At 45.9% G+C, this 27,741-nt stretch overlaps 1 protein-coding gene across 1 annotated transcript; it reads left to right on the top strand.

The window, feature by feature from the left end:
* The first annotated feature begins 124 nt into the window (after positions 1-124).
* On the top strand, positions 125-26,426 carry LOC117365793 (ribonuclease T2-like). The gene is made up of 10 exons (XM_033956624.1): positions 125-232; positions 4,864-4,962; positions 5,082-5,139; positions 10,671-10,738; positions 11,623-11,680; positions 13,706-13,770; positions 17,632-17,745; positions 19,023-19,071; positions 21,811-21,885; positions 25,957-26,426. The coding sequence occupies exons 1-10, from the start codon at positions 177-179 to the stop codon at positions 26,131-26,133; spliced, it is 819 nt and encodes a 272-aa protein (XP_033812515.1). The 5' UTR covers positions 125-176; the 3' UTR covers positions 26,134-26,426.
* Positions 26,427-27,741: the final 1,315 nt, after the last annotated feature.

Here is a 27,741-nt window from a genome sequence, read left to right as displayed (position 1 = left end):
CCCGTGTCATTCTCTAATGAGAAGGGAGGCCTATTCTCAAGTCCATGTCATTCTTAACTCCTCCCCAAACCATTCATCCCCTAGTATCTGTTCTGTTCATATCCTCTTTCTGAAAATAAAATCACTTCCCTTTTCTGAACAGAGACAGGCAAAGCCACACACAGAGAAACTTTTATATGTCAAATGTGAACTCAGGAGCACGGTCTCTCCCTGGTTCTGACGACTACAAAGTGTAAGTTAACTGTACTCTCAGGTGATATACTCTGTCCTTTAGGCTATGAATTAGTTGTATCGCTGAGTCTCCAAATGATATTCTGATCTCTCTTTCTTTCCTTTAGGCCATCAGTTAATTCTTTCTCTTTTTTTCTGAGGCGACTCTTCCTGTGTTGCTCTCACCACCGAATTCATGTGCACTCTCGTCTCTCCTCCCCCTTTTACAAAACCGCAAAAGCGTTTTTTAGCACAGACCGGCGCGCCGAATGCTCTGCGCTGCTCCCGAGTGCGCAGAGCATTCAGCACGCCAGCCGGCGCTAAAAACCGCTTTCGCGGTTTTGTAAAAAGAGAGGGGGGAGGGGGTTTAAGTCAGTTGTATCTCTTGGTCCCAGGGGACACTCTCCAAATGGAATTCCTTTGCTGTCTCTTGGTCCCAGGTGATTCTCAGCCTAGGATTCCATTGCACTCTCTATCTGCCCCTTAGGCTGTAAGTTATCTGTGTCTCTTGGTCCCATGTGACTCTCTCTCCATGTGCTGCTCTCAGTGTGGGATTCCTTTGCACTCTCTTGCTCCTTTAGGCTGTAAATTATCTGTGTCTCTTGGCCCAGGTAACTCTCTTTCTCCTAGGACAAGCAGGATGAGTCAGCCACATATGGGTGTTGTCCCAACACCTCCCAATTTGCGGATAAGCTCTCCAATAGCTCAGAGAGATTTTTTTTTTTTTTTTCTCTGAGCATGTGCAGTGCCCGGGCCCCACTGGGCATGCCCGAGCCCTACCCATTTCCCCCTGCTTCCCCCTAATCCCCAGTCTTTAGTTTCCACGCTGGGGCACAGATTGCTGCCAGTGTGGACTGGCTCAGTTGTGAGCTGGAGTCTCTATTTTATTTTATTTATTTATTTCCTCTCACTGGCCTCCTGATAAAGCCGCATCTGGAACTGGAGCGCAGCAATTCGTGCGCTCAGCATTGCGCCCTCGAAGGTCTTTTTCCCCGTGGAAACCAGGGTTTTTCAGGTCCTTCCCTGACGGGGGTTGGAGGGGGGGGGGGGGGTCGTGCTGCCCTGTTTCTCTTAAGCTACCGCAATGTCCATGTATGGCTGCTGCGGGTTGTCGAATCCCTGGGCTGGAAAGATCTGGTACTTCAATCCCAGTCTCCTTGATGTTGGTTGCCCTGAGGAGGGAGTCAGCCAAATCTCGTCTCTGCAGTCCAGGAGGTTCTTGTGGACTGGAATCGCCACTGCCGACCATCTGACGACCCAACTTTCCTGCAGCAAGGAGAGGACCTGCTTCGGCAGAATCAATAGAGGCGGTGACGAACAGAGGAGATCACCAAAGGGTTTCTACTCCAGGAACCCCCGCGTCACCATGGACAAGGACAACGCTCATCCCTGGATCTCTGTAAGCTCAACAGATGCATACACAAGGTCCAGATGCACTCTCTGGGTACAGTCTTGGCCCTGTTACAGCCCGAGTATTGGCTAGTATCCCATGCACCCAGCCCACAGGAGGCATCGTCGCTTCTAAAGCCAAGACAGACGCCTCCAGTACAAGGTCCTGCCCCTTGGACTCTCAACGGCTCCAAGAGCGTTCACAAAGTGCGTGGCAGTGGCACTTCCTCGCCTTCAAGGGGTGCGCGTCCTATCTTATCTCGACAGCTGGCAGCCCCGTCAACCACCATAACCCTCCTCCAAGAACTGGGGTTCCTCATCAACTACATGAAACCCCACCTGATACCCACCCAGGGGATATCGTTCATCTGGGCAGTCATCGACACCACGCAGACCAAGGCCATCCCATCGGGACTACCAGATCGACGCCATGACATCCCTGGCCCAGTGCATCCCTGCCAGCAGCTCATCGTCAGCACGCTCCAGTCTTTGTTGTGCAGCACACCAGACTACTCATGTGATCCCTGTAAGGGCACCTCAGACGTCACTGGGACCAGTGTACCCAACCTCTGACCACCCACCCACTGGAGCTCAGGGCCTTAGGGAATGCCCTCGAAACCTTCAAACAGGCAGGGCAGTCCTCACCCAAACAGAAAACCAGGTGGCCTCGCACTATATCAGCAAACAGGGAGGGACAGGGTCAACCTCGCTATGCAAGGAAGCTTGCCACATGTGGGAGTTCTCCAACTCCATTCAATGCACCATCCAGGCAACTTACCTCCTGTGGGAGCAGAACGACCTGGCAGAAAGACTCAGCCACCAGCTGGATCCCGATGAGTGGTGTCTCAACCCAGCGGCGATTAAGAAGATCTTCAGCACCTGGGGCACACCAAGCATCGACCTGTTTTCAACCGAACCGAACTCAAAATACTCGACCTTCTGCGCAAAGAGATCAACCCATCGCCATCTCAGCCCCGACGGTCTGTCTGTGAGTTGGAACACCCTAAGTCCTGCAGAAGATTCTTCAGGACAGAGCAACGGTGATCATGATTGCCCTGATCGGGCTCCTGCAACCAGGGTTCCCGTTCCGGCAAGGGATAGCAGTTCACCCACTTCTCCCCGCTCCAGATCAGTGCAGTTCTCATTACCCCCTCCACCACGACCTGCGTTCCTTAGCCCTGACCGCATGGATGATGAGAGGATGAACCTACCACAAGACGTGGAGCACACTCTTATGGCAGCCAGAAGACCTTCAACCAGAAAACGCTATGGGTTGAAAGGGAGAAGGTTCCTCTACCAGTGCACAGACACGCAGCGAGACCCCTACAACTGCCCCATACCGGACATCCTGCAGTACATACTGAGCTTATCTCAGGGGGACCTAAAACCCACTTCCATCAAGGTCCACCTAAGTGCAATCATGGCATACCACGCTGGCCTAGACAGCAAACCAGTGTCGAGGCATCCAGTAATCACAAAATTTCATGAAGGGACTGTCCAATCTGCACCCACCGGTCAGACCACCACCAAGATGGGACCTCAACTTGGTGCCGCATCATCTCACCTTGACCCCTTCAAACCTTTGGGGGAGGCAGATCCCGTATTCCTGGCAGGGAAAACCCTGACCATCGTGTCTACTGACACACTCCCTCATGAGAACAGGGTGGTACCCAGAACCCACCCCCGATTCTTGCCGAAGGCGGCTTCAGCGTGCCTCCCGGGACTCTACATCTCCCCACAGGGAGGCACACCGCCACCTCAGCAACACCTCCTGGACTGTGTGCGGGCCCTGATTATGCAGCAGATTAGACAAGCCTCAATTGTTCGTCTCCTACGACCAAAACAGACCAGGACTTCCGGCCACCAAACGCAGGCGCGCGCGCTGGATATAAGAGTGCATCCCCTTCACCTATAGAAAAGTGCAGCATCAACCGCAGGTGGGAGCCAACGCCCACCAGCGCAGAACCATAGCCAACACAACGGCACATCTGCACCACACACCAATAGGGGACATCTGCGATGCAGCCACTTGGTCCTCCATGCACACCTTCACCAAGCACAGGTTCCCTCCCGGGAGGGACAGCAACCACTAGCACAGCCTTGACAAACACTGATCAAGTAGGGTGTTATAAATATCGACAAACACTGTTCAAGTAGGGTGTTATAGATATTGATTAAGTAGGTCTTCCAGCACTCCTTCCTAGACTGAATGTGGAATAGGCAAGTATGAATTCTCACATGCAAGTATGATTTGTCACTGTTGACCAGTTGGTTTCTCACTGTTCATTGATTGTCATTGACCAATTTCACTGTTCTGTGAGTTAAGTAGGTCTTCCAGCAATCCTGTCTAGTCTGAATGTGGAATAGGCAAGTATGAATTCTCATATGCAAGTACGAATTGTCACTATTGACCAGTTATGAATTGTCACCGTTGACCAGTTGGTTTCTCACTGTTCATTGATTGTCATTGACCAGTTTCGCTGTTCTGTGAGTTAAGTAGGTCTTCCAGCACTCCTGTCTAGACTGAATGTGGAATAGGCAAGTATGAATTCTCACATGCAAGTACGAATTGTCACTTTTGACCAGTTGGTTTCTCACTGTTCATTGATTGTCATTGACCAGTTCACTGTTCTGTGAGTATTATTGCTCAGTTAACACAGCACTTTATCTAAAACCTTGTTTTCCACAACTTTACCTGCTTTGCCTGATTACCCTGCCCGGCTCGGCCTCCACAGCCAGGCGAGGGATGCACAAAGCGCTAAGGCGCAGGTCCAGTCGGTACATCCCTCGGCTAGGGAGTCACCCATATGTGGCTGACTCATCCTGCTTGTCCTAGGAGAAAGTGTAGTTACTTACCTGTAACGTAGGTTCTCCGTGGACAGCAGGATAGTCAGCCACACAACCCACCCGCCTCTCCATACGGCCGACCCGGCCACAGCTAGGAACATCCTGGGGATTAGGGGGGAAGCAGGAGGAAATGGGTAGGGCTCGGGCATGCCCAGTGGGGCCCGGGCACTGCACATGTTCAGAGGAAAAAAAAAAAAAAATCTCTCTGAGCTATTGGAGAGCTTATCCGCAAATTGGGAGGTGTTGGGACAACACCCATATGTGGCTGACTATCCTGCTGTCCACGGAGAACCTACGTTACAGGTAAGTAACTACACTTTCCCTAGGCCGCTCACAGCACTTTCCTGCTCCTTTAGGTTTTAAATTTGTTGTGTTTCTGTGGTCCCAGGTGACTCTCCCTCTCTCTGTTCCTCTCAGCATGGCACTCCTTTGCGTTCTCTTACTGCTCTGGAGCTGTGCGCTCACGGACACCGTATATAAGGATTTCTGGAAGGAAGAGGATAAGCAGAAGTTTGGGTAGGTTGATTGCAGAATCTTAACTTGGGCAAGGCAAGCCAGGACATCTCACTCTGGATGGGGGATGGGGGGGATTAGGAATATTTTAAACCTCACATTTATTTTTTCTTATTTTCTAGATTTTGTGACTGGAAATGTATGCTATTTGTGCAACTTTGGCCTGGGTCCTTCTGTGTGGTGAGATTACTTGTATACTACCTTTTTCTTAGGGTTACCAGATTTCCGGAACGACAATCTGGACCCATGGCCCCACCCCGTTCTGCACAGCCCCACAACATTCTGCCCAAGTCACGCACCCCAGCCCCGCCCCCTCAACCTGTTCGCTTGTTGGGAGGGCATCTGCACATGCGCTGGTGTGACTTGATGATGTCACATGCATGCGCGCATGCACGTGACATCACCGCGTTGCATCCACACGCATGCACAAATGCCGTCCCAAAGTCGCTGTTAGCAGGAAGCTTTTCAAAACCCGGACAAAGTGCCTGGTTTTGAAAAGCCGTCCGGACCCCTGGACGTTTCCTCGAAAAGAAGGACATTTCCGGGGAAATCCAGATGTCTGGCAACCCTATTTTTTCTTAACCCAGCCTTCACTCTTTTGACTGGTATTCAGTCAGCTTGAACACATTGGCTAGCACATTGGGGAAGAGCAACCTAGAAAGGGACTTGGGGGTCTTAGTGGACCAATCATTGAAGTCGGGAGCACAATGCGCAGCGGCCTCCAAGAAGGCGAACGGAATGTTGGGAATTATTAAAAAAGGAATCACTACCAGAACCAAAGAAGTTATCCTGCCGCTATATCGGGCGATGGTACGCCCGCATCTGGAATACTGCGTTCAATACTGGTCGCCGTACCTTAAGAAGGATATGGCGACACTCGAGAGGGTCCAGAGAAGAGCAACAAAGATGATAAGGGGCAAGGAAGGCCTCTCATATGCTGAGAGGCAGGAGAAACTGGGGCTCTTTTCCCTGGAAAAACGGAGACTTAGAGGGGACATGATGGAAACTTATAAGATCATGAAGGGTGTGGAGAAGGTAGAGAGGGACAGATTCTTTAGACTAGTGGGGGCAACAAAAACAAGACGGCATTCGCAAAAATTGAAAGGAGACAGATTCAAAACAAATGCTAGGAAGTTCTTGTTCACTCAGAGGGTGGTGGACACCTGGAATGCGCTACCGGAGGAGGTGGTAAGGCAGAGTACGATTTTGGGTTTCAAAAATGGGATTAGATGATTTCCTGAAGGAAAAGGGGATTGAGGGGTATAGTTAGAGGGTACTATAAAGGATAAAATGTCTTAAGTAAAGGATCACTACAGGTCAAGGACCTGGTGGGGGGGGCCGCCGCGAGTAAGGACTGCTGAGCACGATGGACCTATGGTCTGACTCGGCAGAGGCGATGCTTATGTTCTTATGTTAAAACTGGCATTTTGTTGGCTGCCAGACCTCCCCCCCAAGAGCAGACACTCACCACCAACAGGAATTATAACAGTAGTCTCAAACTCGCGGCCCGCCAGGTACTATTTTGCGGCCCGCAGTCTGTATTAGTGCTGTCTGTACTAGTGCTGCCCACTCTTTGCAGCATCCTCCGGCTTCCCCCCGGGCCTCCCGCTCTTACCTTCAAATAATTATCACAACCTGCAGAGAGATTCGTCGGTGCTGTAGCGGTCCTTGCAGGCTGCCGTCGTTCTCAGCAGCATGTTCCCTCTGCCGCGATCCTGACCCTGAAGTCAGAAGAGAGGCAGGACCGCGGCAGAGGAAACGTGCTGCGGAGGCCAATGGCAGCTTGCAAGGAATGTTACAGCACCGGCGATCTTCTCTGCAGGCTGCGGTAATTAGCTGAAACTAAGACCGGGAGGCCAGGGGGGAAGCTGGAGGACGCTGCAAAGAAGGGAGGAACATGCAGGCCTTTGGGGGGGGGGGGGGAAATTTATAAATTATAAAAAGTTTTACCTCATGCAAATTTGTCATTTCTTTAATAAGAACACAAGAAACGCCCTCACCGGATCAGACCGAGGTCCATCTAGTCCGGTGATCCGCACACGCGGCGGCCCATTTAGGTACTCCTTTTTGGAGACCTGGATTTACTGTATCCCTCAATATGATATGCAAGAAGGTGTGCATCCAACTTGCGTTTGAATCCCAGAACAGTAGTCTCCTCCACAACCTCCTCCGGGAGTGCATTCCAAGCACCCACCACGCGCTGTGTGAAACAGAATTTCCTGACATTTGTCCTAAACCTGCTGCCACTCAGTTTCAGTCTATGTCCTCTTGTCCTCGTCACATCAGAATATTTAAGTAATGCTTCTTTTTGGTCTATTTTATCAAATCCTTTTAATATTTTAAAAGTCTCTATCAAATCCCCTCTTAGTCTTCTCTTCTCAAGGGTAAATAGCCCCAGCTTCCTGAGTCGATCTTTGTAGGTCAAATTTTCCATTCCTTTGATAAGTTTCGTGGCTCGCCTCTGCACCTTTTCCAGCAGTTATATCTTTTTTAAGGTATGGAGACCAGTGTTGGACACAGTATTCTAAGTACGGTCGGACCATTGTTCTATAAAGTGGCATTATGACCTCTTCCGTTCTACTCGTAATCCCCTTCTTAATTATGCCCAACATCCTGTTTGCTTTCTTCGCCGCCGCCGCACATTGTGCCGATGGTTTTAGGGTACTGTCAATCAGTACCCCCAAATCCCTTTCCTGCTTGCTTTTTGCGGCCCTCCAAGTACCTACAAATTCAAAATATGGCCCTGCAAAGGGTTTGAGTTTGAGACCACTGAATTATAAGGACAGCTTGGAGAAGAGACAGCTGAGGGGAGATATGATACAGGGTCTATAAAATACCGAGTGGAGTGGAATGAGTAGATGTGAATCGCCTGTTTACTCTTTTCAGGTAACGAAGCTACTAAGTAGTAAATTTAAAATAAACCAGAGAAAATATTTCTTCACACCCCAATTCTGTATTTGGCACCTTAAGTTGCACATACAACGTAATTGATTAATTGGCCTAATTGGCACCAATAATTGGCAAGCATAGGGTTACCAGATTTTCCCAAAGGAAAATTTGGACCCACGGCCACGGCCCAGGGCCGCCCAGTTCCGCCTGTGGCCTGCCCTCCCTTAACCCGTTTGTGCATTAGATCGGCATCCGTTGATGCAATGCGATGACATCGTGCGCATGCGTGGATGTGACGTGATGGACACCATGTGTGACATCACCGTGTTGCATCTGTGCGTTTGCGGACGCCTTCCTGAAGTTGGAAGCTTTTCAAAACCCGAACAAAGTGCTGGGTTTTGAAAAGCTGTCCGGACCCCCAGATGTGTCAAAAGGAGATCCGACAAAAAGAGGCACCGGAGATGTCAAATCCAACCGAGTGGTCAGAATTAGCAAGCCCCATGGAAAGATTATTTACTTCCCTGAAACCCTGCAGTTCCAGCCCTATTTAGTTTTACAAATACATTCATTTTCATTCATTATCTATTGGAATGATTTTTAATCTCTGTTTCCAGCATCTAAAAGCACTTTATTTTTCTAGCAGTGCAGATTTGCTCCAACATTTCTGCTTTAAACACAAGCTATGCATCAGTAAGCCCCAAGGAAAGACTTTTTTCTTTCCTTGTGACCTTGCAATTAGAGGTCTGCATGGGAACGGGGATCGTGGGAATCCCGTAGGTCCCGCGGGATTCCCGCGGGAATCCCCCCTAACCCACGGGACTCCCACAGGGATGGAAGGCATTGGAAGCAGGGTTCATCCATATAATATAATGGACAGGTCAGCCTTAGTAAAAGAGGGGGTTTATAAGATAATTACCTGAACAGAAATCAAAAAAAGCTTCCACCAAAGAGATTCCACAAGGAAAACAGCAGCACAAACACAAAAGAAACTGTGGAATTGATGATCCTGTCAGAAGTAATTGCTGCTTTTTATGGGGACGGGCGGGGATGGAGGCAATTCCTTGCGGGGATGGGTGGGGACAGAGAGGATTCTGGCGGGGACGGGTGGGGATGGAGAGGATCCTGGCGGGAATGGGCAGGGATGGGTGGGATTTCTGTCCCCGCGCAACTCTCTACTTGCAATCCCAGCCCTTCTATTTTTTCTAAAATCATACACCACAGATGTCTCTAATTAGTTATATTGAATAAGTATGTAAATGCAAGTTTAAGTTTGAACGACATTAGTGTTTTTATTTTCAGAGTTCAGTCTTGCTATGGTATTCTGATAAGTATTATTATTTCACGTTTTGGAGAATGCTTTTACCAACTTCCTTTTCATTCATTTAATAAGATCATGTTTCATGTTCCATAGCCGTTTTTATCATCATTTTTTCATTAAAATTATTTTTTCATCATTTACCTTTTTACATACACTGACATTTACATACATTTATCTTTACTATTAACTGATCAAGGTTTATGTCATCTTTTTCTATCAGCAATTCACAAAATCGTCCATGAGTTATTAGATATATTAGTCCAAGTGTACACATGCTGACATTTTGCTTATTTATTTTTCCCATATTTCTCCATGTTTGTAAAGATTTTTTGGTAACAGCATTCTACATTTATTTACGGCCTCTCTGCTTTTATTTTTTTAATTCTGTGTCTTTCTTCATTCACAACTTTTAATTTATATGATTTGGATTATTTATACTATATATCCTATTTGCCAATTTGTTTTCTTACATATTTTTTCTGTAATGTTTAATTGTTTGAATGTTATCTATTTTTAGTGATAATATTCATAATTGTCCCCTGAGGAAGGCGATAGTATCGCCGAAACTCGGATCCTAGTCAGGACTTTGACTTTGGAACTTTGACTTTTGGTATTTTTGCTTGTTTTTTTGATACAAACTGCTAATAAAGGAATTCTGACCACTCGGTTGGATTTGATATCTCCAGCGCCTCTTCTTGCTTTGCTTCGAGGCTTGGTACCTTCTTTCCCCTTCCTCAAAAGCAGGACATGTCTGGGGTAATCCGGACTTCTGGTAACCCTAGGCAAGTAACACCTTGTTATTGATGCTAACTGGTACTAATTAAAAGTTCTATGCGACTCACATAAAAGAAAAACTGAACATTCGCAGCGAAATAACAACATTAAACGTCCAGACATTTTACAAACAAATAGGTCTTCAACAATTTCCTACAATGCTGTTAAGAACAGAACTGGCTATCAAACGACTGAACTCTTTGGGGTCCTTTTATCGAGCCGCGCTAGCGGGGTTAGCGCGTCGGACATTTCATCACGCGCTAACCCCTGCGACTGGCTAAAAAACTAACGCCTGCTCAATGCAGGCGTTAGCGGCTAGCGCGGCAGGCGATTTAACGTGCGGTATTACGCGGGTTAAAACCCCCTACCTCAGCTTGATAAAAGGACCCCTTTGTCTCAGGTTGCAGCCTGAAACAAGAAAAGCCGCTGAAAATATCTTCTATATGATCAACCCTTAGCAGATGGAAAGGCAAAAGAAGTGTAGATACGCTGTGAACATCTCGGATTAGCAAATATAAAATGATCCACGAGATAATTAGGTGCAAGGCCGTGTAACAGCGATTCCATTCATTAATTTCCCATCCTGTCCTCTCAAGTCTTTGCTCCCCGTTATCTCTTCCTCCTCCTCCTCCCCATCTCGTTCTTCCTGCCACTTCTCCATCTCTTTTTGACTCATATCCCCTCCCCTCATAAGTGAGGCCCTTATAATCTATTTGCTTTTTTATTGCAGTTCCTGGAGAAAAGGTTTGACTGTATGATTCCTGAGTATGTCAATACTTGGACAATCCATGGCCTATGGTAAAATATCTTCCAAAGTAGCAAAGGTGGTCTTAAGGCAGGCTTGTGGCATCACAAGGATATCATGGGCAAATATGATGATGTCATCTAGTGCAGGCCAAGCCATGCCTGGTTTTGTCCCGTTGCATTCAGAGAGGTATAACACTAACTTCCCTTCTAAACAAAACCCTCTAAAAACTATGAGCGTCAGGAGCAGCGCAGAGCATTCAGCACGCCGGCCTGTTTTGTAAAAGGGAGGGGTGGGGTGGGGTTATTAAAGCCTCACTTAATGCCAAAGAGCCTAACCAAAATCTCTCCTTCCTTTTCTCTGCACCTTCAAGTATGAATGCTTTAAAACCCAAGCACATGTTTTTAACCTCTGAGTGGAGGCTAATTTTCAACCCAGTAAATTTACCCATATAATTGCCTCCACACTGTCTGCATCCTTGTGAAGGCTCTACAGCAGGGGTCTCAAAGTCCTTCCTTGAGGGCCGCAATCCAGTCGGGTTTTCAGGATTTCCCCAATGAATATGCATTGAAAGCAGTGCATGCACATAGATCTCATGCATATTCATTGGGGAAATCCTGAAAACCCGACCGGATTGCGGCCCTCAAGGAGGGACTTTGAGACCCCTGCTGATACGTACGTAGCATTTTATGCCGATTATTTTTCATTTGCACAGCGATTCCACGCTTAAAACTCTCTAGATTTATATCCCAGATGCCTTGCTCTGGAAAACTTTGCTCTTTGGTCTTCGTCTCACCCCTGGCATTTCTGAAATTCTTTTGGTGAGGCAAGAAAATAAAAGATTTGCGATATCATTCAGACACGCCCATCAGAACTACATCACAGTAATTTTTCTTCCAGTGGGAAAAGAGACTCTAACCTCTGCCCACCTTTTCAGGCCCAGTGACGTGATGAACTGCTGTAGCTGCTGGCATCTCTTCCAGTCTGACCTACAGGTGAGCACTAGCCATTTTTTCCATCCTTGTATGTTTGTCTGTTCATCCCTCCATCTGTCCTATTCCTTTTTGTGTTTGTCTCTCCTTTTATATCTTTGTCTGTTCACTCTACCATTCTCTCTGTCCTTCTAGCCCTTTATCTCTAAAGAAGTCTGTCTCCATTCTCTTCTAATCTAATCTAATCCTTAGGTTTGTATACCGCATCATCTCCACGTTCGTAGAGCTCGACGTGGTTTACAGTAGGAGAAATAGGAAGGAACTACAACAGAGGGTTAGAGGTAGAAGTGTGAAGAAAATTTAGAGGACTTGGGATGCCAAGATATAAGAGTTTCCTTGATTCCAAAGTTGAAGGGAGACTTACATTTTTTGAGAAAAGCCAGGTTTTCAGATGTTTGCGGAAAACTTGGAGAGAGCTCAAGTTCTGAAGAGGGGAGGTAAGGTTGTTCCAGAGCTCAGTGATTTTGAAGTGGAGGGAGGTCCCTAGCTTTCCTGTGTGGGAAATGCCTTTTAGCGAGGGGAAGGATAGTTTTAATTTGTGGGAGGATCTGGTGGTATTAGGGTTTGAGGAATTCCAAGAAAGAGGGATAAAGGGAGGGAGGATACCATATAGGATCCCTCTACATCAGTGTATCGTAAACTGTGTGCCGCGGCAGATTCCAGGTGTGCTGCGAGACGCCCGAGGAGGAGAGGCGCTGACCTACTGCTTGCAGGACGCACCTCTTGCGGCGAGAGGCACGTCCTATAGACAGTCAACCGGCGCCGGCACCTTTCCTGCTATCCGCACCTCTCTCTTCTCTAGAACCCCTCCATCGGCGGCAATAGGAGTCTCAGGGCCGTGGCTGGAGCTCATCCGCGGACGTCTACGTGATGACATCTCGTGTGCGCGTGACATTATCACGTCGATGTCCCCGCGCTTTCGGATGCCCTCCAGCCGTGGGCCCGCGTGTAGTGTGCCGCGGCTTTGAAACGTTTGCGGCACACTGCTCCACATGAAGGTCTGTTTGCCCCTTTCATCCAGTATCAGAATTCAAGAGCACATGAGAGAAGCATTTAGGATCACGAGTAAGGAGAAGAAAGGGTTTTGGAGGCTGGGCTGTTAGCTTCAGTGGGCAGACTGGATAGGCCAGGGGTCTCAAAATCCCTCCTTGAGGGCCGGAATCCAGTCGGGTTTTCAGGATTTCCCCAATGAATATGCATGAGATCTATGTGCATGCACTGCTTTCATTGGGGAAATCCTGAAAACCTGACTGGATTGCGGCCCTCAAGGAGGGACTTTGAGATCCCTGGGATAGGCTGTTTGGCAGCGCCAGCACATCTCCTCCTTGCCGGCGTCTCGCAATACACCCAGAATCTCACTGTGGCACACTGTCTGTGGCTCCGAGAGCTTGCTCTGTAATAGAGAATGACACGGTGAAAAAATTGGTCCCCGTCACCGCCCCGTCCCCGTCTCACCATCCCCGTCACCGCCCCGTCCCCGTCTCACCAACCCCGTCACCGCCCCGTCCCCGTCTCACCATCCTCTTCACCGCCCCGTCACCGCCACTGCCACCCCATTCACCGCCCCGTCACCGCCACTGCAATCCCATTCACTTTTCTTTATTTACGTATAAAGGAAACATTCTTTAAAACTTTAAAACTTAGTTAAATATTAGTTAATAACTATACAAAAACAAAACACGCCTTTATCAGGCACTAAGCAGGCAAGCACTGTGGTCGCACAGGATGTGAGGGAGATGGGAGTGTAAAGTGTAGTTACTTACCTGTAACGTAGGTTCTCCGTGGACAGCAGGATATTGCTCTCCATCCACTGCAGTGACCAGGACAGGGGCAATAAATAGCATGTCATACAGAGTGCATTTCTGGCTTAGAGTGCATCTGCTGCTGAAATATCTGCCCTCTCACTATAGTTGTCCAGGGAAGGTGCCCTGAGGGGCATGAAGGACTCTCCCACCCGGGAATCATGGGTCCTATTTGTACTGCACTTTTTTCTGTTTAGTAATTGCCTTCTTTTTGGTCTTTCCCCAGAATCTAGAAACTCAACTGTCCTTATACTGGCCTTCTTTCATCAACAATGCAAGCTTCATCTTCTGGTAAAGATCTTTATGTTTTCTTTCCTGCACCCAAATGTCTAAAACCTGTATTCAAAATATGATGGCACAGAACTGTCTTCCAGTGCAGGTGGAGGAGGAGACAAAACCCGTAGCCAAATTCAAGAAATGCCGGGAGAAATATAGGAGATCCACAGCCGGGAAGAAGTGACTGGAAAGCCACAGATCAACAGGAGTCTAAGAAAATAATAATAATAATAATAATTTTATTCTTACATACCGCCAAAGCCATAATAGTTCAAGGCGGTTTACAACAAGAAGTGCTGGACAATCAGGGAATAAAACACAATATAAAATCATCAGTACGTACATACAATGTGAAAGTAAAAACAGTACAACCTTAACTTACAAATCGATTAAATAATTTTGTTTTTACTAATTTTCTGAAACTGAAGTAGGATGAGGAATGCAAAAAGTGTAGTTACTTACCTGTAATGCAGGTTTCTCCTAGGACAAACAGGATGAGTCAGCCACATATGTATGATGTCCCATCAGCTCCCATTTGCGGATAAGCTCTCCAATAGCTCAGAGAGATTTTTTTTTTTTTCCTCTGAGCACGTGCAGTGCCCGGGGCCCCACTGGGCATGCCCGAGCACTACCCATTTCCGCCTGCTTCCCCCTAATCCCCCGGCTTTAGTCTCCGCCCGTTCCCATCGGTCAGATTTTCTACAGCTCTCCATTACAACTTTTCTACTCATCACCTTGAAGATGCCTGAATCATCAAAAGAAATGCCTGGGATGCAGGAGAAGAATGAATGCACTGGATCCTCATGAATTGTGCATCCGCTGATTGGATCCGGCACATGAGGACCAGTGTTGCTTGCATTGTAGCCGCATGTCTCCGCGAGCACACAAGTTGAACCAGCCCTGCTTGCATTGTGCCTGTCTGTTTTTGCGCGCACCCAAGCTGAGGAAGAGGGCAATGAGATACTTCATGAAAAGGAATGAAGCCTGAGAATCAGCCTGCACGAGCCAGCCTGATCGGAAGGCAGCAACGGGGGATGTAAAATCGGCAGAGGTAAGGAGCCTCCAGGTTGCCCTGGCCCAGCAATCCATTCACTTAATTTACCTGCCTGGAAAGCAAGAGTTCTATCCAATAATCTTTTATATCAACAGGCCTTTATTGTAGGGTAAGTGAACATATGAATTCTACGAGTAGTCCATAGAAAGAGGCACAAATGTGCTCATATGCTGGGAAAAAGCTACGCCATAGGCATACATATTGTGAGCATGCCTTATTGGAGCGCAATATATGCACACATCAGGTACATATCACATGCAGCTGTTGGGTCAATCGTAGGCGTTCCAGAATTATTGGATGGAGGGGAAGGGAAGGGAGGAAAGGTGCAAGTGTTGGCTTTCAATAAGAACATAAGAATAGCCTTACTGGGTCAGACCGATGGTCCATCAAGCCCAGAAGCCTGTTCTCACGGTGGCCAATCCAGGTCCCTAGTACCTGGCCAAAACCCAAGGAGTAGCAACATTCCAGCATCCCAAAGAATATCAAGATTCTGGAACCCCAATGAGAGCAACATTCCAGAGCTGAGATTGCGATGTTATAATGCCTCATTGCACAGTGCCTCAGAGACAATCTCATCAGTGATGTTACAATGAGTTAATTGTCCTATATTTGACTCACGTAAGAACATAAGAATAGCCTTACTGGGTCAGACCAATGGTCCATTAAGCCCAGTAGCCCGTTCTCACGGTGGCCAATCCAGGTTACTAGTACCTGGCCAAAACCCAAGGAGTAGCAATATTCCATGCTACCGATCCAGGGCAAGCAGTGGCTTCCCCCATGTCTTTCTCAATAACAGACTATGGACTTTTCCTCCAGGAACTTGTCCATACCTTTCTTAAAAACAGCTACACTATCCGCTCTTACCACATCCTCTGGCAACGCGTTCTAGAGCTTAACTATTCTCTGAGTGAAAAAAATTTCCTCCTATTGGTTTTTAAAAGTATTTCCCTGTAACTTCATTATTGATGGAACGAAAAATCGATCCCTTATACCCGTTTTACTCCACTCAGGATTTTGTAGGCTTCAGTCATATCTCCCCTCAGCCATCTCTTTTCCAAGCTGAAGAGCCCTAACCGTTTTAGTCTTTCCTCATACGAGAGGAGTTCCATCCCTTTTACCATCTTGGTCGTTCTTCTTTGAACCTTTTCTAGCTCCGCTATATCTTTCTTGCGATAAGGAGACCAGAACATAAGAAATGCCTTCACCGAATCAGACCCCTGGTCCATCTAGTCCGGTGACCCGCACTCGCGGAGGCTTAACTAGGTGCTTCCTGATGAAGACCTAGGTGTTCCCAGATGAGCCCTTGTTTACCTGTATCCCTCAATGTGATTTGCAAGGAGGTGTGCATCCAACTTGCCCTTGAATCCCATAATGGAGGTCTCCGTCACAACCTCCTCCGGGAGAACGTTCCAAGTGTCCACCACTCGCTGTGTGAAACAGAACTTCCTGACATTTGTCTTGGGCCTGTCGCCTCTCAATTTCAGTCCATGACCTCTCGTCCGAGTCACATTTGACAACGTGAATAACGATGCATCTTGCTGGATTTTATCAAATCCTTTTAGTATTTTAAAAGTCTCTATCATATCCCCACGCATTCTTCTCTTCTCAAGGGTGAATAAGCTCAGTTTTCTGAGGCGTTCTTTGTAGCTCAAATTTCCCATACTTTTTACTAGCTTTGTGGCTCGCCTCTGCACCCTCTCCAGCAGGGTTATATCCTTCTTTAGGTAGGGAGACCATTGTTGGATACAATACTCCAGGTGTGGCCTGACTATTGCTCTGTAAAGCGGCATTATGACATTAGCCGATCTACTTGTGATTCCCTTCTTAATCATGCCCAACATCCTGTTCGCTTTCTTTGCAGCCGCCGCACATTGTGCCGACGGTTTCAGGGTCCGGTCTATCAGTACCCCCAGGTCTCTTTCCTGAATGTAATACTCCAGATGAGGTCACACTATGGAGCAATACAGGAGCATTATAATATTCCTAGTCTTGTTAACCATCCCTTTTTAAATAATTCCTAGCATCCTATTTGCTTTTTTGGCCGCCACTGCACATTGGGCGGAAGGTTTCGTCGTATTCTCTACAATGATACCCAGAACCTTTTCTTAGGCGCTAACCCCTATGGTGGACCCTAGCATCTGGTAACTGTGATTCAGGTTATTCTTCCCAATGTGCACCTTTAATACTTGCATCCAAGATGAATGCTTTTGAGAATTTTTTTCCCTGTTAAAGGCTTGGCAAGTTTTAAGAATCCGGCCCTTAATCCTCTGTTGCCTCTAGATCAGGGGTGGGCAACTCTGGTCCTCGAGGGCCGTAATCCAGATGGGTTTTCAGGATTTCCCCAATGAATATGCATGAGATCTATTTGCATGTACTGGATTCTGGCCCTCAAGGACCGAAGTTGCCCACCCCTGCTCTAGATTGTAAGCTCTTTGGGGAGAGAGAAATAGTTGCAGTATGTGAATGTAACTCACTTTCAGCCACCATTGAAAAGGTGTGAGCTTAATCCAAATAACTGTAATGCAGGGAAAGGCAAACTCATCAAGATTGTGCTATTCTGATACAAACCAAAACCCATTCATTCAGACTTTGACCCCAGAGTGCACCAAATTCCATCTGGACTGTGCCATTCTGACCCAGAATGTGCCATATTCATCTGACTGGGCCCTTCTAATCCATTCCATAACCTACTAACCTAGACTATTTGAAACTGATCGAGGGTGAGCTTTGCTTAGCCCAACTATGCCCTTTTCATCCTTCATAAGCTCTGTACATCCTGTTTGTGGAACATGATGATCCTTGGTGCATTTTGCTCCCTACAGGAAGAACGAATGGCACAAACATGGAAGCTGTGCTGCCTGTGTGGAGACCCTGGGTTCCCCTAGCAAGTATTTTGGGACAGCTCTCAAACTCCACACCTTCTACAGTCTGGACAAGTAAGACTCCCCCTTTTCCCCCCAGGAAGCAGCAGAGCATGATTATAGTATATATATAGTTAAGTATAAGATTACCAGATTTTGTTAAACTAAAACCCAGACACATGGCCTTGCATGCTTGGAGACCCTCCAGAAGCGGCCCCGAACTTGAAAACCTGGACAAACTGCTGCTTTTAAAAAATCTGTCTGGACACCCAGATAGCCCTCTAAATCAAGACATCTGGTAAACCTAGTTACCGTATTTTTCGCTCCATAAGACGCACCCAACCTTAAGATGCACCCCCCCCCGTAGAGGAGGAAAACCCAAGTAAAAAAAATTCTGCCCACCGCCCTGCTCTGTACCTTGTCCCCCATCTGGTGATCTAGTGGTAGGTCGCGACAGGATACAGGGCAGGTCTAGTGGTAGGCAGCCTCCTTCTCCCCCCAGGCAGGTCTAGTGGTAGGCAGCGGTAGGCAGCCCCCTGCTATATTTTTTTAAATCCCCCAGTACCTTTTTTTTAATCCCAGTGGTCCAGCGCGCTTTCCACGCTCCGGCCTCACTGGATGGCTGCCTCCTGATCTGTTCCCCTGCTCTGTTCCGGCAGTGGCAGAGCAGTGCACAAGGCAGGCGCACGCTTTTTGCATGCCTGCCTGGTCCCGCGCCGCTCGCTGAATGGCTCCGTCAGTTCTCGCGAATCCTGCGAGAACTGATGGCAGCCATTCAGGGAGCGGTGTGGGACCAAGCAGGCACGCAAAAAGTGGGGTGGGGTGTTTTTGTTATATTTGCTCCATAAGACACACACTTATTTCCACCCACTTTTTTTTGGGGGGGAAAAAAGTGCGTCTTATGGAACGAACAATACGGTAAGTGTCAACCTTCCCACTCTGGGCTACCAGGAAGCTGCAGGCCATTGCCTACAGTAATGGCAAGTTCTGGCCCTTCCTATTGTGGGCCACAAGACAGCTGCAGCATATTGCCTCCTTGTTTAGGGTATTAATGACAAGTTCTGACCCTTTCCATTATCAGATAGCACTAGGGCATTGGCCATAGATGTAGTGCAGAAAGGGGGGCACCAAATCTTTAATTCCTCAGCTGTCTCTTTATTCTCCTCTCTGTACGGTTAAGAATCCAACTCACAAGAAGGGTCTGTGGCACTGCATCAGAAGTAAGCTGGCAGACTAGCTGGGCCATACAATCCTTCTCTCCTGTGTATTCTGTTTTAATCTTTTTTTTTATATAATCACATTTGTGATGTGTTGTGCCTTAGCTACACATGTATTTCTTCATTTGCTTTCAGGGCCTTCCAGACAGCTGGGATTGTGCCATCCTGTGACCGGAGTTACTCGGTATGTGTGCTGTGCTCCAAACCGAGGTTTATTTTATAACAGAAATCACCTAGAAAAAGGGGGAAATGCACCAAATTTATAAAATCAACTATAAACAGATGATCCCCGATAGCGCACAGAAGCTCCCATAGAAAGTCGTGCTCGATGTGAGACAGGTGTTTAGACCCTTACCATAAACTGACTCAGACCACACCAGGAATGCTGTTGCTTAAAAGTACAGATTTCTTATGAAGTAAATGGCAGCATATGAAAAAGAGAGCAGATTAACAAATTGACAGCATTCAAAGTGGAACAGAGTAGATTCTACACCCTGCAGAAAAATACCCTGTCTCCCGTAAGCCTGAAGTCATTATGCCATTGTATAGATCCATGGTGAGGCCCCACCTGGAATACAGTGTGCAATTCTGGAGGCCGCATTACCGTAAGGATGTGCTGAGACTGGAGTAGGTCCAGAGAATGGCCACCCGGATGGTCTCGGGACTCAAGGATCTCCCGTACGAGGAACGGCTGGATAAGTTGCAGCTGTACTCACTCGAGGAACGCAGAGAGAGGGGTGACATGATGGAGACATTCAAGTATCTCATGGGCCGCATCAAGGTGGAAGAAGATATCTTCTTTTTCAAGGGTCCCGCGGCAACAAGGGGGCATCCGTGGAAAATCAAGGGGGCATATGGGGCGGGAAACTGCACCAGGACACCAGGAAATTATTTTTCACTGAAAGGGTGGTTGATCGCTGGAATAGTCTTCCACTTCAGGTGATTGAGGCCAGCAGCGTGCCTGATTTTAAGGCCAAATGGGATAGACACGTGGGATCTATTCACAGAGAAAGGTAGGGGAGGGTCATTGGGGTGGGCAGACTAGATGGGCCGTGGCCCTTATCTGCCGTCTATTTCTATGTTTCTATGCCTGCTCTTCCTTATCTTACAGGAATTGATATATTATTAGCCTTGCATTACAATCCTTTGGAAAGTTTCTGATTGGTTATTAGCATTATCATAAGTGACCAGTTGCTAATCTGATTTGTTAGCATCATTAGCAAAATTAATTCTGTGGTGCAGCGGTGCTGTCTACCTTGATTATATGAGTAGCTCTTTCAATCGATAAAACATGGTTGTTAAAACTTTTCTTCAAAAATAGGCAAAAAGAATTTATAGGTCTTAAAGTACAACTGTTTCCTGACTTGACACGAGAGACGCAGAAGCGCCACCGTGAATTTTTGTTAATTAAATCTGGGGTTACATCTTTGGGTGCCACTTTTTATTTATGGGACCCTTGTGAAGGTATTGTTTTATATCGTGTTGTTAAATATGTCTTTTTTGAGCCAAGCCAGCTGACAACCTTTTTGTTGTTGTCCTGCTTGGAAAAGGAAAAAAACTTGAGCCCTGTTTAGATGGAATGTACACCTATACTCAACGCTTTAACCAGCCTTAAATCTTATTGAATTTTCTTTTGTTCTTGCTGGACTATAACATTTTGGATCCAATTCGAGGACTTGAGCATAATTAGCCAATTTATTTTTAGTCTTGATATTGTTTACTATGATGGAATATGTTTATAACTAATATTGTTTTCTGTACAAGTTATGCTTGGTAATTAAGTTTGAAAAACTGAATAAATATATAATTTAAAAAAATAATAATTAATTCCGTAGTTATAGGTACATATGTCCCTAATTAACGTGAAGGTCATTAACATCTGCGAATGTCCTTAAAGCAATTTTCTATTTACGTATGCTGTTATCAGATTGGTTTGACCACCTAAGATTATCTACCTCTGAGTGGTGCCTGGGGCAGTGGCGCCCCACCCCCGCCACACTTGTGCACGCCCCTTCCCTGCACCTTTTTAACTTTGATACGAGCATCCACCAACTTACTGCCTGCATCGGCTTCGATGTTTTCTCTGATGTAACGTCCTAGGTGCGGGTCTCGGAGAAAGCACCGAAGCCAACGCGGGCAGTCACTTGGTGGCTGCTCACGCCAAAGTTTAAAAGGTATGGGGGAGGGAAGGGGTGCGTGCGTGGCAGGGGGAGGAGTCGGAGGGGGGGGCAGAGAGGAGAAGGGGTGCCGGCACTCCGAGGAAGATGGCGCCCAGGGCGGACCACCCCCTCGTGCCCCTCTTACTACACTACTGCTCAAACCTGGCCTGGCGGCCAGTTGGGTTTTCTGGATATCCTTTATAAATATACACGAGAGAGATTTGCATATAATAGAGGTGATGGGCGTGCAAATCTGTCTCATTTATAATCATTACTCACTAACCACAAAACTGGGTGTCTGTCTTTTTCTTATAAGAAATAGATAAGACACCCAGTTTTGTGGCTAGTGAGAAATTAGTCTGTATCTGCTGGTTTTGAATGTAATTAATTTTTATTTTTCTTTCTTATTTTTACTTTCCCTTTGGAAAGTTATATTTCCTTTGCGTTGTGAAATAGACCTCTCCTTTATTTTGTGAACTAATGAGAAATGGAAATTAACTAAGGGCCTGAATATTCATTAGGCATATCCTGAAACAGGTTTGAGAACCACTGTTTTAAAGTGGGGGTGGAAAAAGTGCTGGAGGGGCAGAGAGTAAGACGGATGCCTGCGCCCTCACCAAGACAGCTCCCGGGGCAGACCACCCCCCATCCCCTCCCTTACTATGCCCCTGACGGCATCCACAAGAGACCTGCTTTTCAGGGCTTCCGAGATCTGCCATTAGAGAAGGTGCTGTCTAATCCTTTTTCTCTTTCTCTTTCCTCAGTATAAAGATCTCTCAGGAACTTTGTTGTCTGCTTTCAGGGAGTTCCCTGAACTCCAGTGCGTGATGGATAAGGAGGTGAGGAGCTTGCTTTGTGTCACTCTACTATACAAAACAATTTTTAACTTAGCTGGTGTTAATGCCCACTTGTCTAGTCTAGGAATTTAGCTAGTTCCAGGTCCAAATCCCATGGACTATTTAAAAAAATCTGGTATGAATTCTCCAGTTCAGAGCCCATGGTGCTCTATCTCTAGTTCAAGGCGATATTGAGGGGCATTTTCAATATGACATCTAAATCCGAGTTTAGACGTTTTGTGGAAGACGCATAAAAATACAATCCCAAACATGGCCATTTTCAAAACCGCAAAACGTCTTAGCTGGTGTGTTCAAAAATGACCACTTTCCACATGTGCATCTACCTTTTTGAACCATTTAAAAAAAACAACACATCCATCTTTATGCCACATCTATAAAATGGAAAGATTTATTGCTTCACAAAAGGGATATTTTAAGAAATTTCAGGATGTGTGGAAACCATTAACAAAATATTGTCAGGATTAAGTAAAATTATTTCCCTTATGTTTATCAGTTTATGAGGTAGGGAGGGGGGTATTTTATTATTACATATATATATATCATACAATAATGGAGTATATGGTTGGGAGGGATGGGCGAGGGGTAGGGATAAGAATCTATGTAATATACCAATGATTGTTTATAAGTGATGTATTTATTGTTACTGTGAATGAAAATATTTAAAACTTAATGTAATTTTTGAAAATGAATAAAGAATTATAAAAAAAAACCCAAAACAACACATCCAAAAGAAAAATGTGCCAAACAAGCCACTGGGATGTAGAAAGGGCCAACATTTTTAGTAGATTGGCCACCTCTGTGGGGCCCTCTGTGGGGCACCTCAGAGGGCATTGCAGTGAACTTCACATAAAAAGGCCCAGGCACACACCTCATCATAACCTCATCATATTGTATCGTGAGTCCTCCAAAATTCACTCAAAACCGACTGGACCCAACTGTACACCACACCAATAGTCCTTATGCCTGTACGTATCACCTAAATATAGGTACAGTGGGATTTGGGTGGGTTTTGGAAGGCTCACATATTCCACCATAAGCGTAGTACAGGCAGTCCCTGGGTTAAGAATGAGTTACATTTTTTAAAGCTATTCTTAAGTTTGATTTGTATGTAACTCAGACCTCGTGTAGATTTTCAGATTCTTGCCGCTTACCTGTGATCCCAGCTGACAAAGGGACAACTGTCCCTAGCCCAGTGTTCCCTCTAAGGTACAGCATTCACAGCCACACACTGTTCTTAATGTGGCCAGGCATCATTTCTGAATCTGCTACAGGAGGTGTAGGAGTCCATGCCACTGGAAATACTTACCGCTCAGTGAAATCAAATGAAGCCACAACCATATTCTTAAGTATGAGTCGTACTTAAGTATGATTCCTGAGGGACAAAGGGATCGTAGGGTACTGAAAGGGGTGCAGGGACAAAGGGTCAAGAATTTGATGGGAAGATAGGACTTCGATGAGAAACCAAGGGGTGATTCAGACAGGTCATGACCTGTTGGGCCGCCGCAGGAGCGGACTGCTGGGCGTGATGGACCTGTGGTCTGACCCAGCAGAGGCACTACTTATGTTCTTATGTTAGGCGTCTGTAACTCGGGGACTGCCTGTAGTTAGAGTGGGATATGGGCCTGAGTCACCATCATTATGATTGGGTTTTCAGGATATCTGCATTGAATTTGCATAAACTTGATTTGCATACACTGCCTCCATTATATGCAAATGTCTTTCATGCATATTCTTTGGGGATATCTTGAAAACCTGACTGGCAAGGCGGTACTCCAGGACCGAGTTGAGGAACACTGGACTACACTACCCACTAGGATACTCCAGGAACCGCCTTGCTGCTCTACTAGGACTGGCCATAACATCTGAAGCTATCATACAGGCAGATACGCACTGTTTCATTCATATCTCTGGGGGTGGGAAGGGATGGGAGGAGGTCAGTGACCACTGGGGGAGTGTGCTATCCTAGGACAAGTAGGGTGATGTCATCCACGAAGCCCCGGCACAGACAGTAAATAGTGCATTGGCACTTTAAGAAATTCAAAGCTTTCAGACTGCCCGCTACCGCACATGCGCGAGTGCCTTCCCAACCGTCGAGGAAACGCGACACCCCAGTTCTTTGTTTTCCGCAGAGCGAAGAAGCTGCGTTTCTATTAGCTGCATGTGTTTTCTTAATCGTGCCTTCCCTGTGCGTACCTTTTTGCTTATTTTATTTAGGTTTATTTTGAGGAAATTACTATTTCTTAAAAAAAAAAAAAAGAGAAAAAAAGTGTTTCTTTTAGTTTCCCTTTCCTCCGTTAGGAGTCCGGGACCAATCGTATATACAGGTGTTTGTGTGAGTAGGTTTAGGCATGTGGACACGTGGCGTTGCCAAAAGACTATGGGCTCCTTTTATCAAGGCGCACTACAGGGGTTAGCGCGTCAGACATTTCATCATGCGCTAAGCCCCGTGGCAGCCTAAAATCCTAATGCCTCATCAATTGAGGCGTTAGGTACTAGCGCGGCAGGCGGTTTAACGCGTGGCATTACGTGCGTTAAACCGCTACCGCACCTTTGTAAAAGGACCCCTATATAAAGAGCTCCAGAGAAAGCTATTTCTTCACAGAAAGAGTCGCAGATGCATAGAACAACCTCCCAGAGGAGATGGTGGAGGAAAGAACAGGAACAGAATTCAAAAAAAGCCTAGGACTGTAATTTATGTGATTCATTTCCTTTCTCCCCTGTTTGGTTACAAAAATTGGATAGCTCTAAGTCTAATAGATGTTGGCATTGTCATCTCGAAGCAGGGACTTTAGAGCATTTATTGTTCTATTGTCCGTTTATTATGGACAATTATTATTTTGTAAATCAATTTGGGACCAAATTAATTGTTTATTAGACAATCCAGTGGCATTGTCATATGATACTGTGTTGTTTGGTATGGCAATGAGAGCAAAAAGTCAAATTTCTTCAAATAATAACAAATTATTACTTATAATGACCGGGGTTGCCATTCAACAAATTACGTGCAATTGGAAAAACTGGAGTAGACTAAACTATAATTTTTGGTGGAATTTCCTATGTCATATATATAAAATGGAAAGATATATTGCAAAACAGCGAGGGTGTTTTAGAAAATTTCAAGATGTGTGGGAGCCATTAACAAAACATTGCAATGATTAAATGATTCTTTTCCCTTGATTTACAGGTTCAATTAACGAGGGGGGAGTGGGGATAATTTTATTATTTTATTAATGTATATTGTACATTGTATTTGATTATATAAGGTTGGGGAGGGTGGGGGTTAATAGCATTTTATGTGTACTCTTGATGACTATTAAGTGATATATTTATGATCTATTTGTTATATTATATTGATGCACTTATTGTACGTTTAAAAATGAATAAAGAATTAAAAAAAAAAAAATAAAAAGCCTAGGACGGGCACAAAGGATTCCTCTTTGGCCTTTAGCTCTTAACTTACTTCTTCCTGACAGCTACTTTTTTTCTGTGTGGGCAGATTTCAATTCTTTGTTCCCTCCCTTACCACATTGCACATCCCTTTACGTTTATTTTCCTTCTGTTTCCTTTACGCTTTGTCTTCTTTCTGTTCTTACCCTATTTAATTTGTTTTGTGTTTTGTTTTAATTATTGTAAATCGCTTGGATTTTCCTTCTGGTTTTATATTTGCCGTATATTAAATAAATTTGAACTTGAACTAACTGTAAAGAAGTGAGAGGAAAATCAGAGACCAACAGAGGTCTAAGGCATTGTGACAGAAAGGCCTTTTGGATCCTAACGTGCCTTCCTAGTCTGTGATGTTATGCTTGCTTGGGACAGACGGTATCTTAGTGACAAGGAGAGGGAAAAGCCACAGATCAAATAGGATCAGATAGCATGGTAGCACATTAAGCAAGTGCAGATGGCTGAATGGCTGCACCAAGTAGGTCATATCTCTTGACTTCTAGATTTCTTTGTGTATCAGATCCCATTCCTGTTCTTTAAATGCCTATAATTATGCATATATAGTAGGGTACCTGTGCAGGCAGGACCTGATTTTTTGTTAATGTTTCCTAGGGCCATGAAGTTCTAGTGCAGGTAAAAATTTCTCTCCATCGGAATTTCTCGGCTGGATGTAAAGATTTCCAGGGAGCCTTAAACCCTTCCAGCAGTCCCTACAGACCCTGCAACAAGACTGCAAACATCTATTACTTCCCTATAAACAGGAAGACCCCAAGAGACCCCTGTCCATGACCCATCTTAGCAGGTAGACATGGGTTGATTCCTGACCCTGACACAGGTGCTGTGTTGCTGAAACATGCTGAATATTTTGGAGAAATGTATTTTGAAGTCTGGATATCAACACGCTTGGGACCAGTCTCGTTTGGGATTTTATTAAAAACCAACTTTGAGCCTCTAGTTTCCTTGCTGCGTTAAAAAAAATTGTATTGTTTTTGCTTCTTTTCTATCTGTGAACTGGAAAACTGACTTTGTCTCATGCATAACAGAAATAATATGTAGGCTGCAAATAAAATGTCTGATTGCAGAAATAATGCAATGTATCGGTCATTTATTATACTACTGTATCAACTTAGAGCAAAAGGAGGATTCATGGTTTACGCAGGGTTTTAAAAAGATTTGGATAATTTCCTGAAAGAGAAGTCCATAGGCCATTATTGAGATGGCTTGGGGAAATCCACTGATTTAGCTTAGCAGGGTTTAAAAATTCCACTGCTTATTCCTAGGATAAGCAGCATAAAACCCTCAGTTACTATGGAACTCCTGTGGGGATCTCCTCTAAGTTCATGAGACTCCTGCAGGGATGGACGCAGGTCCTGTGGGGTTCCCTTGGAAGTGTAGTGCCAGGCCAGCTTAGCTATCCTTTCCTTGTGCCGCGGCTGCCATCTCTTCACTGATCAGGGGGCGGGACTGGGAGATTGCACATGCAGGCATGTATGGTGACTTGATTGGTAAGTGCAACCTCCCACCCCATGATGCATGCGCGGATGGCCCCTCCCCCCCCCAATGTGATCTGAAGAGGAAGCTTTTCAAAACCCAAAGTGCCGGGTTTTGAAAAGCTGTCTGGGTAAATCTGGATGTCTGGTAACCCTACTTATGAACAAACTGAACTCCAACTTTATTCCTTCCCTCCAAACAGGAGAGAGAATCTTCTTGTAACAGTACAGTTGCAAGTTAAAACAACAAACTATGTACAGAGTCCATTTCAGTACAGTTGGTATAAATGTTGTAAATATCTCCTAATTGTAAGATTCCCCATATTGTTAGGATCCTGATCTTATGGTGGAGATAGCCCGGAAGACATTCTCCCATCCATGACAGGAGCTTAAGAAATCTCTAATGATGTCACTCATATATTAATGTGTATCCACATGCAGAGAGATCCAAGTCCTGCCTGGGGTCTCATGCACTGCACATTTCTAGAAGTTGCTGGAAACCCAAGAGCTGGGCCTCCAACTGCCTTCTTATAAGATGTTTACTGATCAGTATCAGTGCATATCATGTTTCATGAACCTGTACTAACAGGCAGCATCTCCAAACCAGAGTTGCTGGTATCCAGTTCACATTTCTCTAACCACCTTTAACACATAAGCAGCCCTAAAATATAGACTGCTAATGTTCTTTGCCTAGACTGGGGAGATTCATGCACCAAATCTAGGGTTACCAGACGTCTGGGAAAACCTGGACATGTCCTCTTTGTAGAGGACTGTCCGGGGTCCCGGATGGACTTTCTGAAACCCGGTAGTTTGTCCAGGTTTTGGAAAGCCCCAACAAGCCCCGGCCACATCTGGAAGGCCTCTGAGCATGCGTGGATGATGTCATACACATCTGCACATGCTTCAG

The sequence above is a fragment of the Geotrypetes seraphini genome, chromosome 8 (assembly GCF_902459505.1).
Source record: "Geotrypetes seraphini chromosome 8, aGeoSer1.1, whole genome shotgun sequence".
In the NCBI taxonomy this organism is placed as follows: domain Eukaryota; kingdom Metazoa; phylum Chordata; class Amphibia; order Gymnophiona; family Dermophiidae; genus Geotrypetes; species Geotrypetes seraphini.
This window is presented reverse-complemented; position numbering and strand designations above follow the sequence as displayed.

Excerpts from the sequence above, each read along its gene's own strand:
- LOC117365793 (XM_033956624.1), top strand. The coding sequence starts at position 177 with ATGTCAAATGTGAACTCAGGAGCACGGTCTCTCCCTGGTTCTGACGAC. Across the intron at positions 13,771-17,631 it reads AATGCAAGCTTCATCTTCTG|GAAGAACGAATGGCACAAAC; the intron begins GTAAAGATCTTT and ends TGCTCCCTACAG. Across the intron at positions 21,886-25,956 it reads AGTGCGTGATGGATAAGGAG|GGCCATGAAGTTCTAGTGCA; the intron begins GTGAGGAGCTTG and ends AATGTTTCCTAG.